This window comes from Oryctolagus cuniculus, chromosome 8 (genome assembly GCF_051225735.1).
Source record: "Oryctolagus cuniculus isolate XC-2025 breed Fujian yellow rabbit chromosome 8, ASM5122573v1, whole genome shotgun sequence".
Classification (NCBI taxonomy): Eukaryota; Metazoa; Chordata; class Mammalia; order Lagomorpha; family Leporidae; genus Oryctolagus; species Oryctolagus cuniculus.
The window spans coordinates 66,388,035-66,402,344 of record NC_142874.1 but is presented as its reverse complement, the minus strand read 5'-3'; the positions used below and the strand labels follow the sequence as shown (position 1 = coordinate 66,402,344).

At 41.6% G+C, this 14,310-nt stretch overlaps 1 protein-coding gene across 1 annotated transcript in view; it reads left to right on the top strand.

The window, feature by feature from the left end:
• The first annotated feature begins 634 nt into the window (after positions 1–634).
• Positions 635–14,310, top strand: part of HSPA4L (heat shock protein family A (Hsp70) member 4 like) — a 62,376-nt gene continuing 48,700 nt past the window's right edge. Inside the window, exon 1 of the mRNA XM_002717242.6 lies at positions 635–1,023. Within this exon, the coding sequence (XP_002717288.1) occupies positions 917–1,023 (107 nt within the window). The 5' untranslated portion in view covers positions 635–916. The remainder of the gene's footprint in view (positions 1,024–14,310) is intronic.

Below are 14,310 nucleotides of genomic sequence, written 5' to 3'. Positions count from 1 at the left end.
CCCCGCCCGGCTCCGCGACCACCCGCAGCCCGGGGGCGGGGGCGCGGCGCGGCCTGGGCACCGCACAATGGGCGCCACCTCACAGAGCCCGCAGTCGCGGGCGCCGAGGCCTCGCGCCGCGCAGCGGAACGCGCCGCGGGCGGCACATGGGCCCCTCGGGGCGGCGAGGCCGGCGGGTGGGTTTCCGGGCTGAGAGGGCCCCGCGAAGGGAAGGTAGGGGGCGAGGAGGCTGCTTCTGTCGCTCGGACGCCCCACGTCGGCCGAGCCTCAGCAGCATCCTGCGCCGTGACAGGCACGCCTCAAGTTGCCTAAACCACCTACAAGGGTGCGCAAAAACACGAGTGCAAACGGCCGGTGCCTGTCACGTAGCCCAAGGCAGGGGCCTTGGCCGTGCGAAGGCCAAGCAAGCCAACGCCGCTTCCCTTCCTCCTCGCTTCCCGGGTCCTCCCCGCCCCCGCCCCCCCTTCCCCTGCCTCCCGCCCCCGGCTGGTTCAGCTGCCTCCATTTTCCAGATCTTTCTCGAACCCGCAGCTCCTCGGGCGGCCGTTGCCCGAGCGCTGACGGAAGCAGCCGAAGTGTAGGCTCCGAGCAGCCTCGGGCGCTGAGCCGCGGCTCGCGCACCTCCCCGGCGGCTGAGCGCGCAGGCGCAGATCTCAGTAACTGCCGGTTGGAGGCGGCCGAACCGCAGTGGAGAGGGACCTAGCCGGCGGGACGCGGCGGAGCTGGCGGCGCGGGCGGCCTCTACCCACTCCGCGTTTTCCCGGCGCTCTGCCCTAGATTTTCTGCGTAGCGACTTGGGGTCATTTCTCCCTTGCTTCTCATTAGGAGTGGCAATCCCGGCAGCAGCAGCTCGGAAGCGGACGCGGTGCCCTCGGCGGAGGCTTCTGCACTAGCCCCCCGACCTTTAGGCGGCGGGATGTCTGTGGTTGGCATTGACCTCGGCTTTCTCAACTGCTACATCGCCGTAGCGAGGAGTGGCGGCATTGAGACCATCGCCAATGAGTACAGCGACAGGTGTACCCCGTAAGTGCCTCTTGTGGTCATAACCCTGACCCTAAGAAACACTTTGTCCCGCCCTTGTGTTTCTCCTGCCCGCTGATTCCCTCGGATTGTCCCCTGATGCTTGCCGAACCCCGAGATGACAGGTGCAGCCCATCAGCTGCAATCCCTGGAGACCGCTGGTTGGCGGCCCCAGGTGGCAGCCGGACTTGCTCGCCAGCAAAGCTGCTTTGCGTTCAAGGACAAGGGACTTACTTGCACATCTCTCCTCTCCGAACCGCACACCCCTGCCTCCCCCCGCCGCTCTCCCCCAGAGCGTCTGTGTTAGGTCGCGGGGAAGGGGGTGGTGTGGGACCGCCTGGGCGTCCGGAACGTGGGAGAAGGGGTTCGGGTTCCCTCCAGTGGGGTTTGTGTGGGATTATCCCGCTGGCGTCCCCCGCCCCCACTCCCCAGCTAAGTAGAGTTCTGCGTTCTGTCCTTCCTCCCTTCCCGGCGTCTCCGCCGGCAGCTTTCTCCCAGGAAAGTAAGAAGTGAAGATGAAAATGAAATGCAAGTTCCTCTGACCCCGAAAGGCCATTTGTGGGGAAGGGAGCGGGGAGACCCGTGGGGATTTACAAAACCCAGTGTGTTTAGGATTGGAGGTGAGCAGACTGGTTTCGACGGCCCTGTGTTACTGAGGCGTTGCTAGGGCAGAGATTCACAGTGGGAGCCGCTGGCCTCCTGGCCCTGGGAATGCCCTTCTGTTAATGGAAAGCGGTGGAGTTCAATCCTACCGAAAGCGAATTTCTAACGAGTGAATGGTTGAGGAGTCGGAGGCTGCTAGCCTGTATAAACATGACTGTGGAGTGAGTCTATTATGAACATTTAACTGAAAGACTTACAAGGAGTGGCGTTATGTCATGGAAACGTGTTTCCACATGTTCTGTTGCTCTCTGGTCTAGGAAGTTTGTTGGCAAAGAATAATGAGTATAATTAATACTGGGATATGAAAAACTGGCTTCTTATTGTAGACTCCTGTTACCGGTAATTTTGTGGGGAAATCAACTGTTAATGTGTTACTTTTTATGGAAAGGTGATTGAATGTATTGATCGGACCCTTCTGAATGACCCAAAATGCAGTAGTTTAAATAGAATAATCCTAACCACGATTGGCATTAAATCATGTTTAAATGCCTAAACTTTCACAGTTTTATGGATAGTTTAAAAACGTGGCTGGAGGTATTGACAAGTACTTGCAGTCTGTGACTTGATTTCTTTCCAAGAATATTCTAGATGACCGACTACTTCATCTCGATGTATGCATTATATTTCTGCTATTGAAATTGCAGATGTTTATATCCTCAAATTTGGCATAAGTCAGATAATGCTGATAGTACTGTTTGAGCACTTTGTTGCTCCTTATCTTTTCTGGATTTTATGCTCAATGAATAGTGGAAGCAATAATTGTGGACTACCTGTGAATCTCTCATCAGATATGGTCTTCAGCCAAAAAAGACCAGGAGATTCCACCCTCCCTTTTTGAGCAGAGTAGACTTTAATAGAGACAGTCTTTGGCTTCAGTGATTCAGTCTATAGAAAAAAAGTAAGAGGTACAGTGGACATTCGCCTAGACCTGAAAAATCTTATCCTGAATGATCAGAAACCAGAAATATAAGAAAGTTACTGCATTTCCAGGTTCACATATCTCCTAGGTAGTGAGCCCATGACTCCTTACAGAGCGTGGCCAGACTTTGTCCCAGGATTCTTAAAAATTAGACCTTCTTCTAGGGGTCTCTTTGATACTACTTGTAGGCACTTAGGCATATTGACTGATTCTGTGTGATTGAGATTTGGTGTGATATTTCTGATGTGTGTGTCAGAAACTCAATACTAATATCTAATGAGCCTAATCCGAAGTAGAAAGTTTTTAAGGTGGAGGGATCATATTCTCACTTAGCTTGCATCAATAACTGCTCTTGTCTCCATGGCTGTGCCCTGTCCTTTACCTGAGGAGTATAGCTTTTGCTGTAAATGAAACAGGTGCTTCATGGTAGTCTGACTCTCTTGTATTGTGTATTTACTTTGTGGGGTTTAAATCATTAAGGGAGAAGGTAGCCCTTCCTGGTACCAGGACCTGTATTCATTTTTTTGAGTGCCTAATGCAAAAAGAATAACTATTCAAGCATCTTAACTCTTCTAATACATCACAGCATTTAATAACAAATATAAATAAGCTTTGTAAAAAATGCATTCCATATTCTAGTTGCTGATAATCAGGGTCAAATGAAAGGTATTTCTAACATGGGAAGTACATTATAGAAGAATCCTTATGAAAAGAGAAAGGAAATGTTTTAGTTGCTTTCAGTATCTGCATCTATGCTTTCTCACACTTGTTCCTTTTTTTTAACATATATGACTATGTATACACAGATTCGTATGTAAACCAAGGACAACTTAATGAAAAAGGATTATTTAAGTTTGGCCTAAAATTAAAGAACCAAAGCCAACTAGTACATCTTACTCTCCACATTTACCTTTTGTAAAGTTAGAGCGCTTGTTTAAGGAAAATTAAAAATGTTTATGAAAAAAGAATTAAGAAATGTTTATTTTGGTGAAAAAAATTTTGAACCACAAAATTTTCACATTGTTCATTTTCAATATTCATTTTCCTGAACTTTTTGAAGATCTCTCATGTGCATGAATTTCAAGACTTTTTTGCACCAAAATAAGCTTTTGCCTACATTTTCCACAAATGTTTTGAAGTTCCTACTACTAGCGTCTTATCTCTTGCATAAGTTGAAGAAGATGAAAGAGATTAACATCAATTCATATATTGAAGAGAAAAAATATTTCTCTGAGCATTCTTATTTAAAAATTATTAACCTAAAAATAAATGTTTTGTAGAAAAATAGCAAGCATATTAAATGATGAAATAAAAAAATTGTAATTCTTCCACTCACAAATAAAATGTAAAGTGGTTTTCTGTGTGTATTTTCTAAGGGAAGAAGAAAATATACTTTATATTCTATCTGGTAACCTCTTCCTACGTAAGACATACTGCTATACTATTAGTTTTAATTTTTTTTAAGATTTATTTGTTTGTTTGAAAAGGAAGAGTTACAGAGAGGCAGAGACAGTAAGAGAGGTCTTCTGTCTGCTGGTTCACTCCCCAAATGACCACAGTGATCAGAGCTGAGCCAGTCTGAAGCCAGGAGCCAGGAGCTTCTTCCAGGTTTCCCACAATGGGTGCGGTGACCCAAAAACTTGCGCCATCCTCCACTAATTTCCCAGGCCATAACAGAGAGTCAGATTGGAAGTGGAGCAGCCAGGACTCAAACTGGCGCCCATATGGGATGCTGGCACTGCAGGTGGCAGCTTTACCCACTACGCCACAGCACAGGCCCCAGTTTTAATGTTTTTATAGTCATTAGATTAACCCATCCTCTATTGGATATTTTGTTTGTTTATGATTTTTTTGTAAATAGTACTTCAATAGCAATCTAAATTTTCAATCTTTAATTTCTTCAATTAACTTCATACAAGTAGAATTACTAAGGACACATTTTTAAGGCCTTAGACATGTTTGTATTGTTCAGTTAAGTATAGATGTGTGCAGATTGGAATTTCCATCACAGGTTTTAATTTATCAAGGTGATTAATTTCACACATGTAACATCTTATAGTAAGGAATATTGTTTTTTAATGAAGTTATTAGTTTCTGATAGGTGTATTGTTGGTTTTATCAAAAATCTATTATCACAGATTAAATATTCAATTTTTTCTTAATTACCTTTTCCCTATTTTTTAACTAGTATATGAGTAAACTAGAAAAGGGGAGAAATACTTTTTAAACACTGTTTCTCAGATGTGTGCGATATCTTCCTTAATTCATAAAAGCAGCAAACACTTAGTATGTTAGAAATAACTGCACATAGAAAATGCAAAACTCCAAAGGTTAATCATGTCTATAAGATTGGTAGTAGGGACTTTTATAGTGATGGTGATGGCAGTCTGAAGGCACAGGGAGGCTTTTACATTTTTCTGTTTAAATATTTGTTACCCTAACTGTTGGTTTTGAATGGGTAAAAATGTTATACTACCATAGTTGTAATGATTTGTGATTACTTTAAAATTTACTGTATATGAGTGAAATGTTCTTTTTCCCATTCAGTTATTTATAGCCCTTGCCTGTATTCCCACTAAACTAGAATCGTTTTGCTTTTTACTTGTTACACTTATTTGGTGAAACATTAAGCCTTTTTACTGTAATGTAAATTTAAAATGTTATCTCAAAAATAAAAGAGGGAAGAAGGGTGGAAGGCAGGGAGGGAATATCATTATATTCTTAGAATTGTACTTATGAACTATATGGAATTTGTTTAAAATTAATTAAAAAATTTAAAATAAAAACGTTTAAAGGAAAAAAATTGGTTTTGTTTGTTTTACTATTAGCTTATATTAACTTTGGTTTAATATTTTAAATGCTAAAGAATTATATAAAATTTTCCCCTTTGTCTCTTCTAAACCACCTCCTGAAAGTTTATAATGTGTGTGTTTGTAGTTATACAAGGATGTGATTATAGGCACATATCTGGGATTTTTTTTTGCTTTTAACACAATTATACAAAATATTATATAGGTTTTGCAAATTGCTTTTTTTCAAATCATATTGTGATCACATTCTCTAAGTTTTACATATGGCTCTAATCCACATTCTTAATAACTGTGAAGTATTCCATTGCTAAACATGGGATGTTTCAGATTACTTCCTACTGAGAAATATTCAGCAAACAACTTTGCTTTTTTCTTGTTATCAAATTTGCAGAGTGGAAGAGCAAGGGGCTTACACTTTAGGTCAGAGCTACTACATGAAAAATCTTTTTAATATGAATATTATTTAAAGGAAAAAATTAATCTCCAGCTTTGATACTATGAGCAAGAAATTTTGAAAAGTTCTGAGAGCCAAGGAATGATTAATGCAAATTATATAATACATATATTTTATGATTTTAAAACTTTAACATATTATTGATAGTCTTTTTGTTTTTTAAGATTTTACTTTGAGAGGCCGGCATTGTGGCACAGCAGGTTAAGCCTCCACCTGCAATGCCAGCATCCCATATGAGCATTAGTTCAAGTCCCGGCTGCTCCACTTCTGATCCTGCTCCCTGCTAACACACCAGGGAAAAGAGGAAGATGTTCCAAGTCCTTGGACCCCTGTGGCTCTTGTGGGAGACCTAGAAGAAGCTTCTGGCTCCTGGGTTGTGGCTTTAGCCTGGCCCGGCACCAGCCGTTACAGCCATTTGGGAGTGAACCAGCAGATGGAAGATCTCTCTCTGTTACTTTGAGTTTAAAATAAATTAAAAAACAAAACAAACAAACAAACAAAAAAAACCCACCTTATTTGAAAGACAGGGTGACATTGAGAGAGAAGGAACTTCAGAGGGGTCTTCCATCCACTGGTTCACTTCCTAAATGGCTGCAACTGGCCAAAGCCAGGAACCTAGAACTCCATCTAGGTCTCCCACATGAGTGGCAAGGACCCAAGCATTTGGACCATCTTCCCCTGCTTTCACTTGGCTCATTAGCAGGGAGCTGGATCTAAAACTGGCATTCCAGTATGGGAAGCCAGCCTTGCAGGTGGAGGTTTAACCTGCTGTACCACACCTGGCCCCTCTTGATAGTCTTTTTAATATGTGGTCATTAAAGTGCAAATTAATGAACATCATAAAACTTGATTTACAAAAATAGGTGACCAGTGGTAGTTTGCAAATCCTTTTCTAGGCAGTCATAATCAAAAGAATTCCAAAAATACCGTGCATTGATACTTTATTTGAACTAGGTGAATTTTAAGGTCAGTTTTACAAATAATATATTTAATGTAATAGTTAATGTATTTAAGGGCCAGTGTTGTGGCACAGTGGATTAAGCTGCTGCTGGCGATGCCAGCATCCCATATCAGAGTGCCTGTTTGAGTCCCAGCTACTCAACTTCTGGTCTACTTCCATAATAAAGTTCCTAGGAAGGCAGCAGAAGATGGCTCAACTATTTTGGCCCCTGCCACCCCCGTGAGAGATCCAAATGCAGTTCCTGGCTCCTGGTTTCAGCCTGGAACCCATGGCTGTTGCAGGCATTTGGATAGTGAACCAACAGATGGAAGATTTATCTCCCTCTCTCTCTTTCTCTTCGTCTACTTATTTAGGGGCTGACTTTGTGGCTCATCAGGTTAAGCCACCACTTGGGATGCTGACATCCCATTATCAGAGTCCTGACTGCTCCACTTCCAATCCAGCTCTGTGCTAAAGTTCCTGGAAAAGCAGCAGATAGCCCAAGTACTGAGGCCCCTGCTGCCCAAGTGGGAGACCCAGATGGAGTTCTGGGGCCTCCTAGCTTTGGCCTCGACCAGCCCAAGCCGTTATGGGCATTTGGGGAGGTGAACCAGTGGATGGAAGATCTCTATCTCCCTCTACCTCCCTCCCTCTCTCTCTCACTCACTCTCTGTCACTCTGCCTGTCTTTTTTTTTTTTTTTCCTTAGTTCATTTTTTTAAAAATTTTATTTAATGAACATAAATTTCCGAAGTACAGCTTATGGATTACAATAGCTTCCCCCCCCCCATAACTTCCCTCCCACCCACAACACTCCCCTCTCCCACTCCCTCTCCCCTTCCATTCACATCAAGATTAATTTTCAATTATCTTTATATACAGAAGATCAATTTAGCATATATTAAGTAAAGATTTCAACAGTTTGCACCCACACAGAAACACAAAGTATAAAATACTATTTGAGTATTAGTTATAGCATTAATTAAATACCTAAGAGTAATTGTGTATTAATTACAGAGTTCAACCAATAGTTTTAAGTAGAACATAAAAAATACTAAAAGGGTAAAGTATTAAGTTCTTTTTTTTTTCTTTTTTTTTGTTTGTTATGTAGTTATTTTTTTATTTAATATGAATTTACAAAGTGCAATTTTTGTATTGTTGTGGCTTCCCCCCCAACCTCCCTCCCTCCCGTGGCCCTCCCCTCTCTCACTCCCTCTCCCATCCCGCCCTTCATCAAGTTTCATTTTCAATTACCTTCATATACTGAAGATCAACTTAGTATATACTAAGCAAGGATTTCAACAGGCTGCACTCACACAACCGCACAAGGTATAGGGTATTTTTCGACTAGCAGTGTTGTTTTTAAGTTTCATAGTAAAACACATTAAGGACAGAGATCCTACGTGGGGAGCATGTACCCAGTGACTCTGCCTTTCTAATAAATATATCTTACATAAGTCTTTAAAAAATGTACTTAATGTACCTAATCAGCTTTTTAATATTTTGTTGGCTTATGTAAATGTATAATTTCTGTTCATGATTTCAAATTATAGGCTGATTTATGTATGAATTATGTTTATTAAGCATTTGGAAACTTTCATGTGTTTGTTTAATCCTTTGTTCCTAATGAATGGTTGCAATCTCTCACTAAATGGTATGTGCCTAGAAGTCAAATTTTTTAAGTAGCAATCAAAAAACAAATAACAACAATGAATACTTTGGAGAATATTCTTCCCTCTTCCCCTTTTTAAGGTAACATTTTTTCCAGATAGTAAGTTTTTGAAACAATATTCAGATAGTTTATTCACTGCAAAACTTCCAGATCTTTTAATTTATACATAAACATTGAAACTCTCCAAGAAAAGGATGTCTCATCAAGCTTATTTAAACTTCGAAGGTGTTGTGTTTCACAGGCTGCTGTTTTGGAAATAATAACCTAGGGTACTAGTTCTCAGTTGCATGTATTTTGCCCTCTAAGGAACAACTGACAATATCTGGAAATATTTTGGTTGTCACAACTAGGGCATAAAAGGGAGCCTCTAGTGGGTAGAGTCCAGAGACACTGTGAAGATCCTAGTTATATGGCCCAAAATATCAGTCATGCCCAAGGCTGAGAAATCCTTCGCTATGGACACCTTTTCAACTGCAAGTGAAACTCCACAGTAGTTGACAATTTGAGGCAGAGCCTAACTGGCAATGGAAGGGCCTGACCCTTTGATCTAAATCTTTTGATTGCCCTCTTATATTATTATTTCAGCCATTATGTTTTTTATCTTCTACTGGGTGATAGCAAAGAGGCTAAAACTTGTAATTGTGATCTTATGGAGCTGATGAGGAAAAATAGAAAAACAGTAGGCTATTTTAAAAGTTTAAGTGGTAAAATGTAGAGATTTTAGATTCTTGGTTGAGATTGACTAGAAAGGAAGCAAATGCAGAGTGCTAACCTCTTGAGTGAGAAATTTCTTAGTCTTCTGGTATTAAGTGCTTTCTCCAAGCTAATCATGCTTGGTATTTGTAAGAGAGACAGAAAATCTTGAGGTTTTTTTTTAAAGATGTATTTATTTATTTGGAAGGCAGAGTTAGAGAGGGAGAGGCAGAGAGACATTTTCCATTTGCTGGTTCACTCCCTAAATGTCTGCAACCCAGGAGCTCCCTAGGTCTCCTACGTGGGTGGCAGGGGCCCAAGCACTTGAGCCATCTTGAGCTACTTTCCCAGGCATATTGGGGCACTGGATCTCAAGTGGAGCATCCAGGACTCAAACTAAGCTCATATGGAATGTCAGCATTGCAGGTGGCAGCTTAACCCACTGTGCCACAGTCCCAGCCCTCCTGATAAATCTTAAAATTTCAGAGAAAACAGATACAATTTTCTTTCTTGGTTGCTTTCTTTTCTTTCTTTTTTAGATTTATTTATTTGTTGGAAAGGCAGAGTTACAGAGAGGCAGAGAAAGAGATCTTCCATCCTCTGGTTAACTTTCCAAATGGCCACAATGGCTGGAGCTGGGCCAATATGAAGCCAGGAGCCTGGAGGTTCTTCCAGGTCTCCCATGTGGGTGCAGGGGCCCCAGGATTTGGACCATCTTCTGTTGCTTTCCCAGGCCATAGCAGAGAGCTGGATCAGAAGTGAAGCAACCTGAGCTCGAACTGGTACCCATATTGGATCTCACCATCACAGGTGGAGGCTTAATCCTCTGTGCCACAGCGCTGGCCCTTCCGATATAATTTTCTTAAAGTCGTGTCATTGATTTTTATGCTCCTCCCCTACTAAAAGGAACATGGGGCATTTAGAAGTCTTGTGTGTTTAGAATTTTGTGGCATTTTCTAAGAATCTGTTAGTGCCACAATAGTGGCACTATCAGATTGGATATTATAGATATAACCTGCATTGTAAGTCTTCCAAGTTTAAGGTATAAAATGGAATTTCCAAATAGTAGTTGAAGTAGTGTATTTAAAAAGTAAAATACAAATGGATTATGCTGTAATACATATATATGTATGTATGTATAAACTGTATCTCTTTCTGTAAGAATTTTTATATTAGCCCAATCTGTGTTACAAGGTGTCCCCTTGATGTTACTAGATTGAGTAAAAATTTTGAGAGAATAGGTATCTAATTTTTTTTCTGAAAATTCTTGGCAAGTATTTTTTACCTTAATGATTCAAAAAGATTCTAAAATCTTTTTGAAGGAAATCTGGAGGGGCGGGTGCTGTGGCATAGCAGGTAAAGCTGCCACCTCCAGTGCCAGCATCCCATATGGGCTCTGGTTGAGTCCCAGTTGCTCCCCTAACGATCCAGCACTCTGCTATGGCCTGAGAAAGCAGTGGAGGATGGCCCCAAGTCCTTGGGCCCCTGTACCCACGTGGGAGACCTGGAAGAAGCTCCAGGCTCCTGGCTTCGGATCGCCCAGCTCCAGCCATTACAGCCATCTGGGGAGTGAAGCAGTGGATGGACGATCTCTCTCTCTGTCTCTATGTGTAAGTCTGCCTCTCAAAGAGGTGGCATCTTTTGTTGGTTCTGTTGTAGCACCTAGTTTACTTTGATTTGTGTATTTATATAACATTGTAAGATCCAAGAGTGTCAAAACCACATCTTTCTTCTGCCCCTCACCATTCTATCTGTAGCAACTTAACAGAGTTTCAGACATAGCAATTACTCAACAAACATCTGTTAAATCTGCTGAATGAACTTTTTTTGAATGAACTTTTTACCTGTTTGCCTTCCATGAAAATCCATTAATTTTGAACATAACAGTGATTTGTTCAGCCCCTAATAAACACTGCTGTTGGATATTGCTTTTCCAGTTTGTATTACATATTAACATATGGTATCCTCTCCATTATTTAAAAATAGTTAATGAAGTCCTGTTACCTACTGAATAAATATCAAACTTATAATCTGGACTATGAGATCCTATATAGTCTGGCCTGGGTATTAACAGACTGTCATGTGAAACTAGCCAGGTTGTATTATTCCTAGTCTCCAAATAAGTGCTATCCTTAGAAGCCATCCTATTCGTTAAATACCTTTTATGTACCAGGCAGTGATCTAGGTCAGTGCTTTCCAGAAGAACTTTCTGTTCTGTGTATCTGTTCTATGTATATTTTGTTCTCTGTAAATCCTCAAGATATATGTGGCTTTTGAGCACCTGAAGCATAACTAGTCCTGGGGAACTGAATTTTTTTTTTTTTTGAAGATTTATTTTATTTATTTGAAAGAGTTACAGAGAAAGGTAGAAAGAGAGAGGTCTGCCATCCACTGGTTCACTCCCTGGATGGCCACAACGGCAGGAGCTGTACTGATCCGAAGCCAGGAGTCAGGAGCTTCTTCCGGGTCTCCCATGTGGGTGCAGGGACCCAAGGACTTGGACCATCTTCTGCTATCCCAGGCCATAGCAGAGAGCTGTTTTGGAAGAGGAGCAACTGGGACCAGAACCGGCACCCATATGGGATGCCAGCGCTGCAGGCCAGGGCGTTAACCTGCTGCGCCACAGCGCTGTCCCAGAACTGAATATTTTATTTTAGTTAATTTAAATTTTGCTGGCCAGATGTAGCTGGTGGCTACCATATTAGATAGTGTAAATTAAGAAGGCAGTGGGTGTATATTAACCTCATGTGGTTCTGGCAAGGAGATAAATTCAGTGAAAAAATTAGTCAGATGGTGATCCATACTGAGGAGAAAAATGAAATTAGGCAAATGATATTTGTGTGCTCACAAAGGATCATCAGGAGAGATGTCTCTTCCAAACTGACAATTGAGCAGAGACCTGAAAGAAATGAACGCAAGCCATAAGGAAGTATGTAGAAGTGTTCAGAAAGATAAAATAGCATGTACAAAGGCCCTAAGGCAGAAGCATACTTGACGTAATATTGGCAATAGCAGGGAATTTAGTGGGACTGTGTTGAATAGCAAGCGTCATCCAGACTGTGAAGGGCTTTATTGGCTCTTGGGGGTACTTTAAACTTTTACGTTGTGGGACAGAGCACCATTGAAGGGTTCTTTTACAGGGGAGGTTCATGATCTGAAGTCTTCAGGAGATGACTCTGTCATGTTGAGAATATACCTCTCTTAGCCCATTTTGTGCTGCTGGGGCAAATATCTGAGGTTAGGTAACTTACAGGGAGGTTTATTTGGCTCACAATTCTGGTGGATGAGTAGTATTAACAACGAGGTACTAGGATCCTGTTGAAGATCACCTGGCTGGTGGAGAAGTGAAAAGGGAGTCAACTGCACACAGACGGCCTATGGAGTGGCCTCCCCTTATGACAGTCTTCCTTCTTGGAGAACTAATCCAGTCACAGGAGATCTAACATACTGTTGAGGACATTAATTCTTTTTGCAGGTGGTGTCCACATGACCTGTTCATCTCCTTTAAGGGCCCACCTTTTCAAAGTTCCACCACTTCAATATCTGCACTGGGGACCAAACTTCTAGAACTTGAACTTTCAGTTCAAATCACACTGAAACTGTAACAGTACCTGTATACCAGGAATGTCCTTTCCCATGAGTCAGATAATGTGAAATTTTACCCCCTTTTTTTTTTCAAGTTCTATTATTTAAAAGTGATTATTCTAATCTTTGCTAATATCATTTATAATTCTGTATAGTCTATATATTGGTTCTTTTCAACAGATGATAAATTCTCCAAGAACAAGAACTGTGACTGTATATGCACCATGCCTATAAATGTTTGGATTGTTTCCTCTATTTATAACTGAAATCGGGGACACATTTCTCTTGAATCATAACATGACATAGTATTTTGATAAAAATATTATCCATACTTTAGATAAAATAGCAATCACATTATGTTTATTATGTGCCAGATATTATGCAAAGCAGGTACTCAGATTCACACTTAATCCTCACAAGCCCTGCAAGAAGGTATTAACATTGCTTCCAAATAGGAACCTGAGAACAAATAATGATTATGCCATTTTCACAGTTTCAACAAATTTCCCTACCATTAAATAAGCAGAGCAGGGGTTTGAATCAAAGCAGCACTGCCTTATTGAATATAGTTGTTTCTTTAAGGTAGGTCACAGCTCAGCGGAATTTGAAAAACATTTTTGAGTACCAGCATAGTATTGCCAGCTATTAGGACATCTAAAAAATTCTGACATTTATTCTGACAATCATTCCACTATTAAGCAAAGTTTAAAAATATATGAAAGTGAGGGCATTTGGCACAAGGGCTAAGACATCACTCAGGGTTCCTGCATCCATATGAGAATGTCTGGTTCAAGTGCCAGATATTCTGCTTCCATTCTAACTTTTGCTAATGTGCACACTAGGAGGCAGAAAAATAATGGTTCAAGTAATTGGGTCCCTGCCACCCACATGGAAGATCCTAATTCAGTTCCAGCTCCTGGCATCAACTTGGCCCAGCCCTGGCTGTTGAGTGTATTAGGGGAATGACGCAGTGGATGGAAGTTATCTCATTCTCTTTCTCCCTCCCCACCAAATAAAATGAAAATGTCTTATAAATATGTGAAATGTTGATTTACATAACCTATTTTAAAATAATATATGACTGTATTATTTTACATTTTTATAAGGAAAAGTAGGGTCATAATACATTAATATAGAAGTATAGAGTCCTGTGCTATGGCACAGTGGGTTAAGCTGCTGTCTGCAGGGCTGACATCCCATATGGGTGCTGGTTCATATCTCAACTGCTCCACTTCTTTTTTTTTTCTTTTTTTTTATTATTTTTTTATTTTTTATTTTGACAGGCAGAGTGGACAGTGAGAGAGAGAGAGGTCTTCCTTTGCCGTTGGTTCACCCTCCAGTGGCTGCCGCGGCAAGCGCGCTGTGGCCAGCGCACCGCGCTGATCCGAAGGCAGCAGCCAGGTGCTTCTCCTGGTCTCCCATGGGGTGCAGGGCCCAAGCACTTGGGCCATCCTCCACTGCACTCCCTGGCCACAGCAGAGAGCTGGCCTGGAAGAGGGGCAACCCGGACAGAATCTGGCGCCCTGACCGGGACTAGAACCTGGTGTGCCAGCGC